The following is a 21,480-nucleotide window of genomic DNA, read 5'->3' as shown; positions in this document are numbered from 1 at the left end:
TTGTTGTATGTTGGATTGTAAATGACTTTAACTCTCCAGTTTTTATTTCATTTTGGGTTACAACTTGAAGTTTAACTTATCATAACCTTAATATTTTAAACTAACCTTATTCATTCAAATTCAAAAATGTTATTTGCTTTTACTTTGTCATTATGTCCTTTTTGACCAATCTTTTTATACAAATATTAGATCAATATGTTAAGTCTGCACAGGAAAAACAATTATTATAGGGGAGACTGGGGACGGTTGCAACAAGGGACGGTTGCAACAAGTCTTATTTCTCCAATTAGAAACATGCTAGAGTGATGATACTCATACTGTACATGCTCAGTTAGGCCCTCTCTCCACCAGAGAGAAACTATACAGTTTCATCATCTGCTGCTGCATTTATTGAAAAATAACTGTTTTGAAGGTATGAAAGTAATTTTTTTTCCAAGTTGTTTTTTTGACTTACTGTCCATAGCTTTTATTTTAATTAATCAAAACATATCTAGTTCAAATCATTGTGGTGTTGACTTTTAAAAAAGTATTGTTAGCATGTTTCCCTGACTCTTTGAATAGCTAGCACATGGTGTCTGTCATGGCTGGCAGGTCAGGGACGGTTGCAACAACTTGTTGCAACCGTCCCCAAGCCAACCAGCCATATTAAAATAGACTACATATCATTACTTTTTAACATTTTTAGTTCACCCCTCCTTTAACCGTCACCTTATCGTGGTGGAGGGGTTTGCGTGTCCCAATGATCCTAGGAGCTCTGTTGTCCGGGGCTTTATGCCCCTGGTAGGGCCACCCAAGGCAAACTGGTCCTAGGTGAGGGACGAGACAAAGAGCGGTTAAACAAACCTCCTATGAAGAAAAACCATTTTGGACGGCGTTTTCCCTTGCCCGGACGCGGGTCACCGGGGACCCACTCTGGAGCCAGGCCTGGAGGTGGGGCTCGATGGCGAGCGCCTGGTGGCCGGGCCTGCACCCATGGGGCTCGGCCGGGCACAGCCCGAAGAGGCAACGTGGGTCCCCCTTCCCATGGGCTCACCACCTATGGGAAGGGCCAAGGAGGTCGGGTGCAGTGTGAGTTGGGTGGTGGCCGAAGGCGGGGACCTTGGCGGTCCGATCCTCGGCTACAGAAACTGGCTCTTGGGACGTGGAATGTCACCTCTCTGAAGGGGAAGGAGACTGAGCTAGTGCGCGAAGTTGAGAGGTTCCGGCTAGATATAGTCGGGCTCACCTCGACGCACAGCTTGGACTCTGGAACCAATCTCCTTGAGAGGGGCTGGACTCTCTACCACTCTGGAGTTGCCCCCGGTGAGAGGCGCCGAGCAGGTGTGGGTATACTTATTGCCCCCCAACTTGGAGCGTGTACATTGGGGTTTACCCCGGTGGACGAGAGGGTAGCCTCCCTTCGCCTTCGGGTGGGGGGACGGGTCCTAACTGTTGTTTGTGCGTATGCACTGAACAGCAGTTCGGAGTACCCACCCTTTTTGGAGTCCCTGGAGGGGGTGCTAGAGGGCATACCTTCTGGGGACTCCCTCGTTCTGCTGGGAGACTTCAATGCTCACGTGGGCAATGACAGTGAGACCTGGAACGGCGTGATTGGGAGGAATGGCCCCCCTGATCTGAACCCGAGCGGTGTTTTGTTATTGGACTTCTGTGCTCGTCACGGATTGTCCATAACGAACACCATGTTCAAGCATAGGGGTGTTCATATGTGCACTTGGCACCAGGACACCCTAGGCCTCAGTTCGATGATCGACTTTGTGGTCGTGTCGTCGGACTTGCGGCCACATGTCTTGGACACTCGGGTGAAGAGAGGGGCGGAGCTGTCAACTGATCACCACCTGGTGGTGAGTTGGCTTCGATGGTGGGGGAGGATGCCGGTCAGGCGTGGTAGGCCCAAACGTGTTGTGAGGGTCTGCTGGGAATGACTGGCAGAGCCCCCTGTCAGAAGTAGCTTCAACTCCCACCTCCGGCAGAACTTCGACAACATCCCGGGGGAGGTGGGGGACATTGAGTTCCGAATGGGCCATGTTCCGTGCCTCTATTGTTGAGGCTGCTGACCGGAGCTGTGGCCGTAAGGTGGTCGGTGCCTGTCGTGGCGGCAATCCCCGAACCCGCTGGTGGACACCGGCGGTGAAGGATGCCGTCAAGCTGAAGAAGGAGTCCTACAGGACCCTTTTGTCCTGTGGGACCCCGGAGGCAGCTGATAGGTACCGGCAGGCCAAGCGGAATGCGGCTTTGGTGGTTGCTGAGGCAAAAACTCGGGCGTGGGAGGAGTTTGGGGGAGGCCATGGAGAATGACTTTCGGATGGCTTCGAGGAGATTCTGGTCCACCTTCCGGCGTCTCAGGAAGGGGAAGCAGTGCAGTGTCAACACTATATATCGTGGGGATGGTGTGCTGCTGACCTCGACTCGGGACGTTGTGGGTCGGTGGGGGGAATACTTCGAAGACCTCCTCAATCCCATTAACATGCCTTCCAATGAGGAAGCAGAGCCTGGGGACTCAGAGGTGGGCTCCCCCATCTCTGGGACTGAGGTCACTGAGGTGGTCAAAAAACTCCTTGGTGGCAGGGCCCCGGGGGTGGATGAGATACGCCCGGAGTTCCTCAAGGCTCTGGATGTTGTAGGACTGTCTTGGCTGACACGCCTCTGCAACATCGCATGGACATCAGGGACAGTGCCTCTGGATTGGCAGACCGGGGTGGTGGTCCCCCTCTTTAAGAAGGGGGATCGGAGGGTGTGTTCCAACTACAGAGGGATCACACTCCTCAGCCTCCCTGGAAAAGTCTATTCAGGGGTCCTGGAGAGGAGGGTCCGTCGGATAGTCGAGCCTCGGATTCAGGAGGAACAGTGTGGTTTTCGTCCTGGTCGCGGAACAGTGGACCAGCTCTTTACCCTTAGCAGGGTCCTGGAGGGTGCATGGGAGTTTGCCCAACCAGTCTACATGTGTTTTGTGGACTTAGAAAAGGCATTCGACCGTGTCCCTCGGGGAATCCTGTGGGGGTACTCCGAGAGTATGGGGTACCGGCCCCCCTGATAAGGGCTGTTCAGTCCCTGTACGATCAGTGCCAGAGCTTGGTCCGCATTGCCGGCAGTAAGTCGAACCCGTTTCCAGTGAGAGTTGGACTCCGCCAGGGCTGCCCTTTGTCACCGATTCTGTTCATAACTTTTATGGACAAAATTTCTAGGCGCAGCCAGGGTGTTGAGGGGGTCCGGTTTGGTGGGCTCAGGATTGGGTCACTGCTTTTTGCAGATGATGTTGTCCTGTTTGCTTCATCAGGCCGTGATCTTCAGCTCTCTCTGGATCGGTTCGCAGCTGAGTGTGAAGCGGCTGGGATGAGAATCAGCACCTCCAAATCCGAGACCATGGTCCTCAACCGGAAAAGGGTGGAGTGCCCTCTCAGGGTTGGTAGCGAGATCCTGCCCCAAGTGGAGGAGTTCAAGTATCTCGGGGTCTTGTTCATGAGTGAGGGAAGAATGGAGCGTGAGATCGACAGGTGGATCGGTGCGGCATCCGCAGTAATGCGGGCGTTGCATCGGTCTGTCGTGGTGAAAAAGGAGCTGAGCCGCAAGGCGAAGCTCTCAATTTACCAGTCGATCTATGTTCCTACCCTCACCTATGGTCATGAGCTATGGGTAGTGACCGAAAGAACGAGATTGCGAATACAAGCGGCTGAAATGAGTTTCCTCCGCAGGGTGTCTGGGCTTTCCCTTAAAGAGAGGGTGAGAAGCTCAGTCATCCGGGAGGGGCTCAGAGTAGAGCCGCTGCTCCTCCGCATCGAGAGGAGTCAGATGAGGTGGCTCGGGCATCTGATCAGGATGCATCCTGGACGCCTCCCTGGTGAGGTGTTCCGGGCACATCCAACCGGGAGGAGGCCCCGGGGAAGACCCAGGACACGCTGGAGGGACTATGTCTCTCGACTGGCCTGGGAACGCCTTGGGATTCTCCCGGAAGAGCTAGAAGAAGTGGCCGGGGAGAGGGAAGTCTGGGCATCTCTGCTCAAGCTGCTGCTCCCGCGACCCGACCTCGGATAAGCGGGAGACAATGGATGGATGGATGGATGGATTTTTAGTTCAGAATCAACACATTTTTTTCAGTTTAAGTCCGAAGTATTCTGCTATACAGCTTAACTGTAGTTTATGGATTTAAAAATAGAAATAATCTGTTTATTCCAGTATGCCAAGAGTGAGGAAGAGAGTTACTAACAGAGGGGTTCCCCTTGAAATTTTGGAACAAGCTTCAAACGTAATTAGGAATGAGGGCAGGACAGTCAGGGCAGTCGCCAAGGACTTTTCCATCTGTCATACCACCTTATTTCGATTCCATAAGAAAAGAGAGAAGCTTGCAAGTGAGGGATCAGATAAGTTACCACGTGCAGGGTACTGGACCATCATAAGAGTCTTCTCAGAAGACCAAGAGAGGAGTCTAAAACAGTACAGTGGTGTGAAAAACTATTTGCCCCCTTCCTGATTTCTTATTCTTTGCATGTTTGTCACACAAAATGTTTCTGATCATCAAACACATTTAACCATTAGTCAAATATAATACAAGTAAACACAAAATGCAGTTTGTAAATGGTGGTTTTTATTATTTAGGGAGAAAAAAAAATCCAAACCTACATGGCCCTGTGTGAAAAAGTAATTGCCCCCTGAACCTAATAACTGGTTGGGCCACCCTTAGCAGCAATAACTGCAATCAAGCGTTTGCGATAACTTGCAATGAGTCTTTTACAGCGCTCTGGAGGAATTTTGGCCCACTCATCTTTGCAAAATTGTTGTAATTCAGCTTTATTTGAGGGTTTTCTAGCATGAACCGCCTTTTAAGGTCATGCCATAGCATCTCAATTGGATTCAGGTCAGGACTTTGACTAGGCCACTCCAAAGTCTTCATTTTGTTTTTCTTCAGCCATTCAGAGGTGGATTTGCTGGTGTGTTTTGGTCATTGTCCTGTTGCAGCACCCAAGATCGCTTCAGCTTGAGTTGACGAACAGATGGCCGGACATTCTCCTTCAGGATTTTTTGGTAGACAGTAGAATTCATGGTTCCATCTATCACAGCAAGCCTTCCAGGTCCTGAAGCAGCAAAACAACCCCAGACCATCACACTACCACCACCATATTTTACTGTTGGTATGATGTTCTTTTTCTGAAATGCTGTGTTCCTTTTACGCCAGATGTAACGTGACATTTGCCTTCCAAAAAGTTCAACTTTTGACTCATCAGTCCACAAGGTATTTTCCAAAAAGTCTTGGCAATCATTGAGATGTTTCTTAGCAAAATTAAGATGAGCCCTAATGTTCTTTTTGCTTAACAGTGGTTTGCGTCTTGGAAATCTGCCATGCAGGCCGTTTTTGGCCCAGTCTCTTTCTTATGGTGGAGTCGTGAACACTGACCTTAATTGAGGCAAGTGAGGCCTGCAGTTCTTTAGACGTTGTCCTGGGGTCTTTTGTGACCTCTCGGATGAGTCGTCTCTGCGCTCTTGGGGTAATTTTGGTCGGCCGGCCACTCCTGGGAAGGTTCACCACTGTTCCATGTTTTTGCCATTTGTGGATAATGGCTCTCACTGTGGTTCGCTGGAGTCCCAAAGCTTTAAAAATGGCTTTATAACCTTTACCAGACTGATAGATCTCAATTACTTCTGTTCTCATTTGTTCCTGAATTTCTTTGGATCTTGGCATGATGTCTAGCTTTTGAGGTGCTTTTGGTCTACTTCTCTGTGTCAGGCAGCTCCTATTTAAGTGATTTCTTGATTGAAACAGGTGTGGCAGTAATCAGGCCTGGGGGGTGGCTACGGAAATTGAACTCAGGTGTGATACACCACAGTTAGGTTATTTTTTAACAAGGGGGCAATTACTTTTTCACACAGGGCCATGTAGGTTTGGATTTTTTTTTCTCCCTAAATAATAAAAAACCATCATTTAAAAACTGCATTTTGTGTTTACTTGTGTTATATTTGACTAATGGTTAAATGTGTTTGATGATCAGAAACATTTTGTGTGACAAACATGCAAAAGAATAAGAAATCAGGAAGGGGGCAAATAGTTTTTCACACCACTGTATTTACAAAGGGCAGCAGACTTAGATTATGGGTTAAGTCCTAAAGAGGTAAGAGAAATTAACAGAAATGTATAAAGAGAGTAAGAGGGTGAGAGGGTTAGGGTAATATCAGTAAAAAGTGAAAGATAATAAAAACTATTTACATTTTATAACATTTTATTTCAGGTTCATAGGCTTGCATTTTCAACTCGCCTCTCACTATACGTGCAACTTTCCCTCACAGTGGAATGAGGCCTGTATGGCTGGTGTTAACTGGTTTAATGGTTTTTTAAAACGGCACCCAACTCTCTCAATAAGACGTCCTCGAGCTACAAGCCTTTCGAGGGCAACCAGTTTTAATGAAACAAATGTTTACAATTTCTTTTAACAATTTAAGCCAGGTTTTGGACAAACACAAGTTTCAGTCACAAAACATATGGAACATGGATGAAACTGGGATAACAACTGTTCAAACTCCCGACAGGGTTGTGGCAAGACGTGGTGACAGGCAAGTTGGTGCAGCTACCTCAGCAGAAAGAGGCACACTTGTCACACTAGTTTGTACAATCAATGCACTTGGTAACTCCATACCCACAACTGTGAATCTGACTAAAAGAGTTGAATTATTTTGTTCTTGTTGTTTGTAGAAAGGTTCACTGGAAGCCAGTTCCCAAAATTGTTCTGCTAACTGGCAGATTTCTACTGTTAGTCAGTATAGATGTGGGGTACTTTATATGAGGGGTGATTAGCCACTGTTTAGGAATATCTGTGCAACTTTATTTGGGTTGTATTTGATATTCTCAATATTGTACAATAAATGTATGTTTAAATATTGTTAATTAGTAAGAATTATATTATAATTGTTCTAGTAACTGGCAGATTTATCCTGAGAGCCAGTAGAATTGTTGGGGTGACTTTAAATTCACTTTGTATTCAATATTTTTTGACTTGTTTTAAAGCAGATCCATGTTTGGACAATAAATGCATTTTTAAAAAATCCCGTGTGACATAAAAATACAGAACTTTCAATATGAATAAAAATCTACTTTAATATTATTGTATAATTGTAGATTTACACAGTACTTTGCAAGTTCAGAGAAAAAGCAAAGGTTAATTATTGAAATTTAATATATGTTTAACATGTTGCAACCGTCCCTTATATGTGTTGCAACCGTCCCCAATGTTGGGGACGGTTGCAACATCTGACTTCTTCAGTTCAAATTAATATTGTGCAGGATATGTAAAATATAATTAACTACAAGTACTATGGGTAATTAGCAGACAGATGTAAGTTTATAGTATACAAATTTGGCTGGTGTAGTCCAAACAGTCTCTTGAGTAAATGAGGGGAATGCAAAAAGTGTTGCAACCGTCCTCAGTCTCCCCTACCAGGAAACGCAAAATTGGAGTAAAAATGAACACTGCTATAGAATAGTGTACGATTATTAACTATAAGTACTTTGTAATTGTAGGCTTGGATTATTTTATTATGTAGCCTAGTGTTTTATTGTCTTTCTCTATCAGTAAAGTAAACAAAGGACAAATTAATCAATAATTTATTTGTAACGGGATTATTTATTTATAAAATAACACACCACAGATCCTCAAGAAACAGTAACAAAATCATAGTGACAGAAATTGACAGACCTTTTTTATTTATAAGAAAATGCGTTTTAGATATTTTTGATAATTTTATGATAATTTCTAAATATGATCCAACATACAACAAATGGAATTTTATGTTAGTATTTGACTGAGGTACTGAGCCGGTAAGTGGTCACATGACAAAAGTACGAACGACTCGAAAGACTTGAGGAATGAACTAATCAATTCTCTTTCCGGCTCAGACTGCATAGGTTAAGCTTATGGGGCTGTCACGTGATAAACGAATGACTCAAACCCGAAGACTTGAGAGATGAACTAATCAATTCTGTTTCCGGCTCAGACTGTGTTGGTTAAGCTTATGAAGTTGCGCAAATGAGCATATGCGACTGAACGAATCACTCCCACGAGACGACTCGTTCTTCCCGAATCACATTAAAGATTCGTTCAAAATGAACGAATCGTTCAAGAACGACCCATCACTAGCCACCAAGCGTCCCGGGGGAGGTATTGAGCTGTCCATGGAGGCTCCCCCGGAACAGATGCAGCAGGGGCGTCCCTGCCGGTCATGGGACCCGGCTGTCCTTCACAGTGTGTACGTATGTGTGTATGTGTGTACGTTTGTACGTGTGTATGCGTGTACGTACGTATGTACGTACATGTGTATGTGTGTACGTACGTACGTATGTGTGTATGTGTGTACGTTTGTACGTGTGTATGCGTGTACGTACGTATGTACGTACATGTGTATGTGTGTACGTACGTACGTATGTGTGTATGTGTGTTCGTATGCGTGCGTGCGTGTGTGCGTGCGTACGTCGTGCGCGTACGGAAACACAATGGCCTAAAGAGTGGTGTGTCCCCAGCATGCAAAATTCCAATTTAAATGCACGGTTGTTCAAGACTGAAATAAACTTGACGAATCCAAGGATGTTCCGTCTTCACAATTCAGAGTCCCTGCAGTTCAGGAGTGTGCTGGTCAAATGACCAAGACCTGGGCATCTTTATATCTAGAAGACCAGAATGTGTGGAGCTTAGTGGGATCAGACGTGATGTGACTTGGTGTTGGGCAGGACTTTAGCTGCTGGAGGACGAAAACAGAAATGTTGAGGTAGAACTGGTGCAACTCCCCTTATACCCTCTCCAAGAATTTCCCTTGAGAGACTCTCCAGACTTGCACTTGTGACAGTATACCGTGTCTTTTGAAGGACGGTGTTTGTGATGTCCTGTCACCAGTTGCTTATCTTGTGTCTCCTTTAAAGATTTCATTGTGCCCTGTGCAAGGTTCTTGTATGGTCAATTTGTGGTTCTTCATGTGCTGCGACGACTTGCAAAGCCTTTTATATTTTTCATATTCTTTCCGGTGATCAACACGAAGATAAGGAAAAACTCTCTTTAACCAACATTGACCTTTGACATATTTTGTAAATTGTTGTTCTTGTTTAATGTGACAACCAGGCAACCTCCTTGTGAACAGAGCTGAGCCATCTACAGTTGAAGGTTCAGAATGTGAGGCGTCTCTGTGTCTTCCTCTGATCTTTCGTCACTCATTTACCCAACATGTTTCTAGTTCAAATGCTGCTAACGTGACATTCATATCACAGGCACTACATCCTGGCAGGCCTTGGTGTACCATGAAAGTTACTGACTGGCTTTTGTGAAATGCAAGGAGGCCTTTTGCCAGCATAACAACATCAACATCATCCCAATTGCCAATCGGCCACTCCTAGTCTACCGTATCTTGTGCATTCAAGTGTATTGCGGTTAACGTTTCAAATTCATTTTCATGATCTGCCTTTTATTACACCTGCTGTACAGTTTGAAGTTAATTTTATTGTTTTAAAAGGTATCCTTTTTATTAACATCTCTCTTTGTGTGGTTTCTTTTTGGGGTTAATTTAGTTAAATGTAGTGCCTGATGACATCTTTACCATATTCCTATGCTCCTTTACTCCGATGAACCTCCTAGTGAGCTTCTGGAAATCTGCGAACTCAGCCTGGACAAGATGGGCGCCGTGTTTGAGGACAGCAATGTCTATATGTTGCATATGATGTACCAAGCGATGGGAGTCTGTCTGTACATGCAGGACTGGGAAGGAGCGATGCGATACGGGGAGAAGATCATCAAACGTTACAGGTATGGGAGGTCTATAATCCTCCAGTTCACCCTGAGAATTCACTTTGTGGCTCCTCGACCAGCCACCTTCAGGTTACAAAGACCTTAAATATCGTAGAGAGGCAAATGAGAAGTGTCAGGCACTCTGTGGACAGGACAGCTTCTTAGCAGTAAGTGTCGCTCCTGTATACGTGACATCAGGTTGGCTCCCAGTGTCCCAGGCCTTGGCTCCTCCACACTTTTCCGGAAGGTGGCACTATCCCAAACTGACTGATCACTCAGCACCCGAGGGGCTCTTTGCCCAGTTGAAGAGAACTGGATTAATCCAAGTGCCTTCCATTTAGGTCTGATCTGCTGGTTTGAATTAATTCATTTAGTATTTCTTTCATTTTAAGAATCTTCCATCCATCCATTTTCCAACCCGCTGAATCCGAACACAGGGGTCTGCTGGAGCCAATCCCAGCCAACACAGGGCACAAGGCAGGGAGCCAATCCCGGGCAGGGTGCCAACCCACCGCAGGACACACACAAACACACCCACACACCAAGCACACACTAGGGCCAATTTAGAATCGCCAATCCACCTAACCTGCATGTCTTTGGACTGTGGGAGGAAACCGGAGTGCCCGGAGGAAACCCACGCAGACACGGGGAGAACATGCAAACTCCACGCAGGGAGGACCCGGGAAGTGAACCCAGGTCCCCAGATCTCCCAACTGCGAGGCAGCAGCGCTACCCACTGCGCCACCGTGCCACCTTTTAAGACTTTTGAAGTGTAATGAATTAAATTGTCTCACTGTGACATTATGTGAGGTCCCAGTAGTCTTTTTGACTGTTAACGTTATAGTAAAAAGAGAATGTCATGGTAGTTCTGTGCTAGATGAGCATTGCAGGCTATGCTCCAGAAATAATGCAAATAATAATAGCAATACATTTTATTTATATAGCACCTTTCCCATTCTCAAGGAAGTCTCTTGGATTGACATTAAGATGCCATTTTGCCTTTTTTTGTTTTCAGTAAGCATTACCCAGCATACTCTCTAAATGTGGCCTCGATGTGGCTGAAGTTAGGAAGACTCTATATCGGCCTGGAGAAGAAGTCTCTTGGAGTGAAGGCCTTAAAGAAGGTGAGTAGTTTTTAGTGTGTTCTCATTCCTCACCTGTGGTGGTCTGTGTGGTACAGGGGTTGGAGAAATGTAACCCAACCCAGGCATCTGCTGTTTGGAGGTGGGCACCTGGGGGGCCATAAATTGTCACTAAGACAGCTTTAGGTGTTAGACTCCAAATCTGTATGTCAGGTTGCTTGGTCTGACATGGGTGTCTCAGGCCTGCTTCTACCACCACAGAACTAAAGTGGCTGACCTGGCAGTTGTGATCCTTCATTGTCCAGCTCATCGACTTGGCCACCACAGTTCATTCAAACATGGCAGCAAGAATCGCACTTTGAGCATCGGCATGCTGATACTGGGGTGACAGATTAGTGATGCGTAATGAACAGTGCCAGGCCGACTCCAGCCCCTTTCGGCTTACCACACATGGCTAAAGTACACCGTGGCCTGTGCCAGACCAGGACAGTCCACTACGCAGGCACCCTCTCTTGGCAAATAGAGCAGCCGCGCCCCATGCCCTACTGACAACACGAAGGCCGACTCTCCAGGCCTCCTGAAATCCACGTCCTGTAGGAGGCAGAGAGCCCCCAACTGTGGGGAGGCCCAATTCATGTAAAGCACACCTGACGGCTCGCCGGTACTTTGGCACAATGTAAGCCCGCCATACCTACCCTGCCGCTCTTCACATTGGCTTTAATGAATTGAACTAATTGTCTTATTGGCTGTCACTGCACCCATTCTGTACTCTCAGTGATTGTGATTGGCTGTCACTACGCCTGTCCCATCCTCCTTCTCATCACAGCGTCCTGCGGTGACACTTGATGTGACTGTCATTTCAGTCGGGTTGTCCTTCCTGGCTTTGAATCCTGGAGTCCGTCCTTTGTCTTATTCTGCCTGATTTCATTGAGGTATGGTGGCTCCACTCACGAGGGCCCACAAGAAGCCTGGCAGACGAGAGGAGCCCCCGCAGTCCATTGTGCCCATTTGGCCTGATGTGTCCTCCAGGTACTTTTCAAAATTTGTCATTTCAACTCCATGACTCCATGTGGCTTTTTTACACAAATCTGTTGTGAAGAGGTTCTGCATTTTAAATGCATTTCCCCTTGACTTCCACTAGGTGTCCTCGCACATGTGATTTGCTGTTTAATTTAACAAATTCATCTTTGAGAATCTGAATGACCCCACTTCGGACCCCAATAGTGGACGACTTGGGACAGCTGGATTCTGGGATCAGAATTTTGCTTTCCTCTTCCCATAATTCCATTTCTTCCCTCGGTCTGGCTATGGACCTCCCTTTGTCGCTCATATTTAGATACATTCACCAGGGGGCGCAGTTTTTTGTTTTTAAGTATCGCAACCCAAAGTGCAAAGAAGACCCAACTACACCAAGTAGGCCTCAAGGCCTACACCCGCAAAAAGTTAGGGAATTCCAGAAATCCTGGTGCAAATCAGCACAATGATGAACACCTGATGGCCATCCATCCATCTGCCCATCTTCTGGACCTACTGTGTCCTGCGCAGGGTCATGGGGGGCTGGAGCCTGTCCGGGCAGCGAGGCTGGACAGGGCGACAGACCATCACAGGTGTAATACTGAAGCGTAGCTAATCAGCAGAGAAACTGAAAACTAAACATGAACTGAAAACAATATGCTGAAGTAACAAAACTCAAAATACAAACATTTAAGGACAAAGCATGAGGCTCGAAAACCAGCACACCAAATACCAAATAAAATAACGAACAGGAAGCCAGTAACAATTAAAGCTACAGAAGCCAAAACGAGAACCAGGAGGGAGCCGAACAACAAACGGCTCAGCGTGGCAATGTGTGGCACTGCGGCAATCAGGGGACCAGAAACAGGAGGCTCTGGTGACAAAATGACAAAGAAGTGAACAAATGGGGACAAAGAAGGGAGTGTGGAAAAAGAGCAAGACAAAGAGAAAACACAAAAGCAGGATCATTGGGCGGGGCCACAAAGCCATCGCCTCCCTCTGCAGTGACATTAAGACATGGACACGCCGTCCTCTGACTGCCCCTTTCACTGCTGTAGGCCAACAGCAGGGCCTTCTGGTGGGCTCCTCAATGCCCAGATGTCCCCTTCAGGTGAGCCTCGAGTGCCACACATCGCGTTCAGTCATTTTACTCCCCTGGGACAGCCCCCTTTCTCATGAAGTAGCCAATCAAATAAGCATCCCCTTGTCAGCTGACCGTGACTACACATTACATCAGTGGCTTTGCCAGGACGTCATCCTGGGGTGGGCAGTTGGACTTGCAGGAAGGAAAACAAAATGCCCAAATCAGGTCAGTGTCTGTTTACCTCGCCCAGCTCCTGCCAGCCGTAGCCATGCCCTCTGGCTCCAGTCAGCTGATCACACCCATCCTCCCTTAAGTGCCGCTGATCTTTGCTGCCCACTGATTTCTAAGCTGTGAGTGGAGCTGCCAGCCTGCTGCCGGTCACTCAGGACTCTCATTGGTCTCTCTTTGTACTGTGACAAATTTGTTGATTACTGGTCACATGTCACATAGTCACCTGTCTTCATTCTTTGTTGGATTTCTGCCATGTGCAGCATGCTGGCATGAAGTATAAATGAAGAATAAAGTGAAGTGAATGTGGAGCCCAGGAGTGACACCCACCATGAAGACTCAGGCCTCATCTGAACATCCAGTCAAGACAAGGACAGACGCATGGACAGTGGCACATGATCAAGCAGCCACACTCACCATGTGAGAGCAGTGTGACCACAGCAGAGTGACCAGCCAATGCCACCTTAGATGGCCATCAGTCTCATGGCTTATGTAGGTCACTGTGGCTGACATGCCAAACTACTGGTGCAGGCGGGAGGTGCAGCTGGGCAGACGAGTGCTGCTTTTATTGATTCCATTGTGCCCGGTCCTGGGGTACTTACCAGAACGGGTAAAGCAGTGGAGAGGGCAACAACACCCAGGTAACCTCAAAGCGAGAAGACCTAAACCCTCTGGTGGGCTCTCTCGGGGGCCCAACCTGGCATCCTGCTCAAAATGTCACGTCTCAGGACTTTTGGACAGTTGAGGATTCCTGGTGTGCCCTGCCAGGCCTGCTGCCCACCTGCTTTGCCCTTCTTTCTCGGCTCTTACTTGGGGTTCCTGCACTTTTCTTTTCCAGGTATTAATGGAGCCCCTCAGCACCTCAGCTGTCTGCCCAACGCTGATGTCCCGTCCATCTTCAGGAGTCTGAATTCACGGTGCTCGCTTGGTCTGTGGCCACCTGGGAGTCATGTGGGGGCCTCCTTAATGTCTCAGAGCTGGGACTCCATGATGTGCCGGTCATCTGAAAGTGGCGACGTGTAACTGGATTGAGGTGGACGTGGCGGGCAGAGGGCACTTCTAAATCAGGGTTTAACCTGTGACCTCACACTCCACCTGTCCCACCACTAGGGGGTACACTGCTTGATTTCTCTCATCCCCTGTATCTCGTCTATGAGTTTTGTGCCCGTATTTTACCAAGCGTCCTACCTACATACTGAAAGGCGCACCGGGATTTGAACTTGTCAGAAGATGAGAAGAAGTCGTGAAGCGTCCTGCAGCCACCCTGAGGTAGACGTTCACGGCTGAGGATGAGTGATGTCACAAACTCCCGAGACTCCGAGGCACAGATGGCAACTTACGATGACACTAAAGCTAAGGCTGCGTCACAAAGTTGAAGATAATGATAATAATAATAAAAAGAACCTAATAAAGTAGGATTAGTTTACTAAACGATGGCTGCTCCGGCCGTAGATAATGGATGGAAGGAAAGAGGGATTGAGATCCACCGCCGCACTTTCAGATGCTGTTACGCCAACGGAAAACGCCTCGTGAAGTCCCAGCTTAACTGCATGTGAGGTCACGTTCACTCCGCCTGCTCGTCCGTCCACCCGTCGGTCAGTCTGCAGTGCAGTGTCTACACTGAATATGGTGGGGATGGTGCGCTGCTGACCTCGACTCAGTACGTTGTGGGTCGGGGGCTGGAGTACTTCGAAGATGTTATCAAGTTTTGCCCCACGAATGTTTCTTATTCCTCCTTGCAAAGTGTTCTTCACGTTGTTATTTGTTTCTATTATATTCTATTAAAACAGTAATACAGTATATCAGCATAAAGCGACCTGCACAAGTGTCAGAAAAGCTAACCAGTGATGGGCGAGGCATGTGTTTGAATATTAAGATTCTTTTTATTGAGCTATGTGTTAATTGTAGATAAGGTTACATCTCAATCAATCAAGTTTTATACAGACTTGGATAACTGAACCGAGAGAGAATATACAGTATAACACCAGAGATGACAAATAAATCATAAGCCCTCGCTCATGATGGTGTAAAGTAGGATAAAATTAGACAGTAAATGTTCATTCGATTAAATACAGGTATATTCCTATCCCCTTTCTATTATAAGACTCATGAGAGGACCGAGCAAAGCCAACAGACAAGAGGTGAGACTTCTGTTGAGACACAAGCATTCGGCAAGCAGAGTGTCTCAGTGGGAGAGTTTGGAAGATGAAATGTTGTTGTCACACAGCGTGTAGCTTGGACATCGTAGCACCAAAGGTTGTGTCCTCCATTGTTATGTTTAAACTTGTACTGAGGCAAGGATGGTAGCTAATTAGCAGCACATTCAATACTCGTACTCGTTCTCGTTCGGATGTTTCGACACTTCCTGATTTATTTGTTGCAGCTTATCTTTTTGAGGAGGACGACTCTTGAGTGGAGGATCAGGCTAAAGACTACTCTTATACCCAAAAGAGAAGGAAAACATTGTTAGTTTGTTTTTTGTTTTCATATTATTGTTTTAAATTTGATTGGCCATTTAAGTGTTGTTGCTTGTGCTAGTCTTTAGGTCCCAGAATTTGAACTGATAAAGGGAGATAATAGGGTGGTGAAAACGTTCTTTCTTGCAGGGGTCCTAGTCAGAGGCGTGACCACGGGGGGGCTGGGGTGGGCACTACATACCCCGCGAAATGCTCTGTCTGTCCAATGAAAACTCTGGAGAAGAATAACATTTGATTTTCAAAACTGAGTTGCTTTCCGTTTGAATTTGGGGAGTATCTGGCAGTGTCTCCTCCACTAGACAGACACCGTACACACTCCTCAGCCTCCGTGGGCGGACGGACAGACAGACGGACGGACATACAGACAGAGAGATAGACAGACGGACGGACATATGGACATACAGACGGACGGACGGACGGACTGACTGTACGTACATACACACATACGTACGTATGTACATACACACATACGGACGGAAAGACGGACACACGGACGGACAGACATACAGACAGACGGACGCACGGATGGACGGACATACAGATAGAGAGACGGACGGATAGACAGATGGACGGACGGACAGACAGACAGACATATGGATGGACAGACACATGGTCTGTCTGTATGTCCGTCTGTCCGTCCGTCCATCTGTATGTCCGTTCGTCCGTCCGTCCGTCATCGGACTTGCGTCCACATGTCTTGGACACTCGGGTGAAGGGAAGGGCGGAGCTGTCAACTGATCACCACCTGGTGGTGAGTTGGCTTGGCAAAAAGTCGGGCGTGGGAGAAGTTTGGGGAGGCCATGGAGAACGACTTTTGGATGGCTTTGAGGAGATTCTGATCCACCATCCGGCGTCTCAGGAAGGGGAAGCAGTGCAGTGTCTACACTGTATATGGTGGGGATGGTGCGTTGCTGACCTCGACTTGGGACGTTGTGGGTCGGTGGGGGGAGTACTTCGAAGACCTCCTCAATCCCATTAACATGCCTTCCAATGACGAAGCAGAGCCTGGGGACTCAGAGGTGGGATCCCCCAAATCTGGGACTGAGGTCACCGAGGTGGTCAGAAAACTCCTTGGTGGCAGGGCCCCGGGGGTGGATGAGATACGCCCAGAGTTCCTCAAGGCTCTGGATGTTGTAGGGCTGTCTTGGTTGATACGCCTCTGCAACATCGCATGGACATCAGGGACAGTGCCTCTGGATTGGTAAATCGGGGTGGTGGTCCCCCTCTTTAAGAAGGGGGATCGGAGGGTGTGTTCCAACTACAGAGGGATCACACTCCTCAGCCTCCCTGGGCGGACGGACAGACAGACGGACGGATAGACGGACGGACGGACGGACGTACAGACAGAGAGATAGACAGACGGACGGACATACAGACAGAGAGATAGACAGACGGACGGACTGACTGTACGTACATACACACATACGGACGGAAAGACGGACACACAGACGGACGGACAGACAGACGGACAAATGGACGGACATACAGACAGACAGACGGACGGACGGATAGACAGACAGACAGACATATAGACGGACGGACATACAGACGGACGGACGGACATATGGACATACAGACGGACATACAGACGGACGGACATATAGACGGACGGACGGACGGACGGACGTCCGTCTGCCCACTCGTCCGTCCGCCCATCTGTCTGTCCCTCCATACATCTACAACATCCTCCTCATATCTGGTAACTTATGGCTACTCTGTCAGACAACAGATACCTAAGGTTTGTGTGCAGTCAGGTTGCTTGGTATACAGCTTGGTGCTCAGTGATAGATGGCAGACATGTTGCCAGAAGTGAATAGGACACATGTAGATGCCTGGCCATTCAATCTGCTTTGAGATTAGAATGACAAGATGGTCTCCTTCAGTGTCCATATTAAAATATGCACAAATTGTATATCAAAATTTGGGTTCCGGGGGGTTGCAAAGCTGAAACTTAAAGGAATTGACGGAAGGGCACCACCAGGAGTGGAGCCTGCGGCTTAATTTGACAAAACACAGAAAACCTCACCCGGCCCGGACACGGAGAGGATTGACAGATTTACTTCAGTATTTTCACGGGGCCCTGAGTTATAGTTGAAAGTAACTTGAATTCACAATGGCGCGTTTCAAGAGCTGAAAAACACTTCAAATGATAAGTAGTGTTACGGCTGGTTAATCTAGTAGAATCTGATCTACACAGTAGAATTCTGTTAGAATCCATCAATTCACATGTGATACAAGTGGTTTCCACACATAGAGAGAAGGGTCTGGCTGCAGACCGTGCACTCTCAGCCACATGTACGCTCAGCCACTGACGTCAGATGCACGCTCAGCCACAATAGGAAGTGCAACAGGGGAGTCGTTTTCTGATTGCTAAGTTGGTACGTTTGCTAGTTATAGTCTTACCATTTATGAACGATATGGAATATTCTTAATCATGTTAACTTGTGCATATTCACGTTGTTTGCCTGGCCTGTGTTGGTTTATTAACATGTTTACCATTTTAACAGATCAAGTTAACCAAGGTAAATGCTTGCCTGTTATTGTGATTACTAGCAGCATGGCCGTGGTAGCGTAGCGAGAGCGCTGATGTTTAGAGCGTGCTAGTTTAGTGTTCCCGCTGTTATCCCAAGGAAAAAACAATTATGCAACCATCATAACTTGCTAACATCATTTAAATTTAATGTATACAGTATTTACATGTGAATAAAGAGTAAAATGAAAATAAAACAAATAGAACAATTCTGTGTTGTTAATAATCTTATATATCAGAACTGTAATACGTACTATACTTTACATGTCATGAGGTACCAAACTGTGATTAATAAATGGTGGAGGGAAAAGGACATTGGACACATCAGTAATCAAATGTTTGTATATTTATTTATACATAAGACCCCCCCCCCCCCCCTTCAAAAAAAAAACCCCAACAACAAAATACAAACCAATAAAAAACATTAATTTAGTTAAGGAGGCAGCAGTACATAGTGAACTTCCTGCAATTCACCATTTCATCTAAAAATCTGTGCATGTCTTGCACATGGCTAAACACAAAACAAAATGGAGCCAGAACATCATCTCTATTAACTAGTGAATCTTCGTCTGCATTCATTGCTTCGTACTCCTGCAGAGCCTTCCCAGCATCTTCCTCTGTCATAGTCGGTATCTGGGGCAACTGGATCAGACCAATGAATTGGTGTTGGCTGTCACTGCACCACTGACTGGCTGTTTTTGCATGTGCAAGGACAGATACCTTAGACAGGAATAAAAATTTGGTGTATTTATGTGGGCGGCATGGTGGCGCAGTGGGTAGCGCTGCTGCCTCGCAGTTGAGATACCTGGGGACCCGGGTTTGCTTCCCGGGTCCTCCCTGCGTGGAGTTTGCATGTTCTCCCCGTGTCTGCGTGGGTTTCCTCCGGGCGCTCCGGTTTCCTCCCACAGTCCAAAGACATGCAGGTTAGGTGGATTGGCGGTTCTAAATTGGCCCTAGTGTGTGCTTGGTGTGTGGGTGTGTTTGTGTGTGTCCTGCGGTGGGTTGGCACCCTGCCCAGGATTGGTTCCTGCCTTGTGCCCTGTGTTGGCTGGGATTGGCTCCAGCGGACCCCCGTGGCCCTGTGTTCGGATTCAGCGGGTTGGAAAATGGATGGATGGATGGATGTATTTATGTGTTTTATGCAATTATTATTGATATATAAAAAACTGATAAAAAAATTTACTTGTACTTCTGGCGGTATTGATGCATCCTCACATTCATCCTGTGCCTGCAAAACATAACACTTTGTTACAGTTATCTGGCTATGTGGTGGCTTCAGGACAGTACTGCCTCTCTGGGAAAAAAATAACTGGACCACCTTGGATTACGTGCAGACATCCCACATTTTCTGTACTTCCAGATGTCCACTGCATTCTGATATAAGCGTCATGACTCCCTCAGACAACACAGAATATCGCAAATAGGTGGTTTTTATGGGCAAGAGTCTGTATGAGACTGAGGGGGCATTCTGATTGGCCTCTCTTTGTGCTAAGTAAACCTACAGGATTTTTCTGTACATGTGGCAAACACACCTTATGGTCCAATTTGGATTCATATAATTTGTGGCTACATCTCATAACTTTTATTTATGCTACCGTCCATTACGATCTTTTTTACGATCAAAAGGTGGAATTGGCAGCATTCCTCCAGTTCTCATTTAACATGTTGAATGTTGCCTGTTGTCTTCCTTTGTACATGGACCGGAACAGAAAAACCATGGCCAGTTCGTTGAACTACTGACACTCCATTAGATACATCAACACAAATGCTGGAAAGATGAGACATGAGTGTTACATCCTGGGATATGTCTGTATGTTTTCTTAAGATGTGTGTGTCCAAATTCTTTTTGAGCAAATCTAATGAGCAATGAGGGCACTTTCTTGTATTTCTTGTTTTAGAACTGGTTTCTGGACCCAGCTCATTAGCTTGGGAGGGCTCTTGTACTGGGAGCGGTATGGTATGGGAAGGTTCTTGTGCCGGAACAGGTAGGTTGTGGGAAGATTCTTGTGCTGGAAAAAGTAGGCTGTGGGAAGGCTCAGATGCAGATTTTGAGCATATTTTTAGATGACACTCCATACTGTTTCTTCTAAGTATTGTCTTCATACAAAACGGACAATAGTAGTGACCCTCAGACCTACATGGCAGATGGCAACGACATATTCTCTTATGTGTTAGAAATAAGAACAAGTAAAAGGTAACAAGCACACACTAGGGCCAATTTAGAATCGCCAATCCACCTAACCTGCATGTCTTTGGACTGTGGGAGGAAACCAGAGCACCCGGAGGAAACCCACGTAGACACGGGGAGAACATGCAAACTCCACGCAGGGAGGGCCCGGGAATCGAACCCAGGTCCCCAGATCTCCCAACTGCGAGGCAGCAGCGCTACCCACTGTGCTACCCACTGCGCCACCGTGCCGCCCCAGGTAACAAGTCAGTAAATAAATTAATCTTGAAACAAAGCATTCAGATGCTAAACAATGGGACTATTGTGGCTATTATGTGGGCTATATCATGGTCTGTGTCCAGTAAATTTACAAGCACCTTAAGTGATTTTTTTCCATGTCTGTACAATGCCTTAAAGTAGACTGAAAACAGACTCTGTTACATGGGGGACTCTTACCAAATTTTTAAAATAATATTTTTCTCATGTCTTGCTAAAGTTTCCAGGTTTTTTGTACTTTAACATGCAAGAGTTCAGTGTATTTTTGCACATTAATTATTCATTCACCCTAGTTATATTGTAATAATCCACCTTGCATTACCTTCAAAAATGATTGCATTTTTTAAATGTCCATCTAAATGCTGTTGGATTCTTGCCAACCTCATAGACTGTAGGGCAGGGCATAGTGAACAATGATACAAAGTGCAACAATTCGTGCACTGCTGTGGCACAATAGCCTCACATCTTATGGAGGGGTGCATCTGTAAAAGCACAAAGAAACGACACATCTTTGTTTTATTAATAAGCTTAATAAACATTTTTACATCACTTTAATTCACACGAATTTAAATACGCTTCTGATATCTTAAGGTCGTAGACATGTGTCTATTTAACGGTAAGATAACGTGAGCTAACTGGCTAGTACTCACCGTAACTGAAAACAAACTCACTCCAGTCATTAAAGAAAGAAGTTACTTAACGCACTTGACCAAAAATTTACACTGCAATAATGTGTGTATGGCATGAAATAAAATAAAACGTAACTATATAATTCGGTAAAAGAAATAATAAAACGTAACTATATAATTCGGTAAAAGAAAAAATAAAACGTAACTTAACGTTCGCGTTGGCCTCGAAAACTAAGTTGGTGCT

The 21,480-nt window shown here is 46.4% G+C and overlaps 1 protein-coding gene across 1 annotated transcript; it reads left to right on the top strand.

The window, feature by feature from the left end:
* The first annotated feature begins 9,555 nt into the window (after window positions 1-9,555).
* LOC114643270 (N-lysine methyltransferase SMYD2-B-like) lies at window positions 9,556-10,922 on the top strand. Its single transcript, XM_028791878.2, has 2 exons — window positions 9,556-9,767; window positions 10,765-10,922. The coding sequence occupies exons 1-2, from the start codon at window positions 9,571-9,573 to the stop codon at window positions 10,886-10,888; spliced, it is 321 nt and encodes a 106-aa protein (XP_028647711.2). The 5' UTR covers window positions 9,556-9,570; the 3' UTR covers window positions 10,889-10,922.
* The last annotated feature ends 10,558 nt before the right edge of the window (window positions 10,923-21,480 follow it).

The sequence above is a fragment of the Erpetoichthys calabaricus genome, chromosome 16, assembly GCF_900747795.2.
Source record: "Erpetoichthys calabaricus chromosome 16, fErpCal1.3, whole genome shotgun sequence".
NCBI classification, from domain to species: Eukaryota; Metazoa; Chordata; class Cladistia; order Polypteriformes; family Polypteridae; genus Erpetoichthys; species Erpetoichthys calabaricus.
The sequence above is the reverse complement of the archived record's forward strand: the minus strand, read 5'-3'. Positions and strand labels throughout refer to the sequence as shown.

Coding starts and splice junctions, on each gene's coding strand:
- LOC114643270 (XM_028791878.2), top strand. CDS start 9,571: ATGCTCCTTTACTCCGATGAACCTCCTAGTGAGCTTCTGGAAATCTGC. Junction 9,768..10,764: donor AAGATCATCAAACGTTACAG/GTATGGGAGGTC, acceptor TTTTGTTTTCAG/TAAGCATTACCCAGCATACT.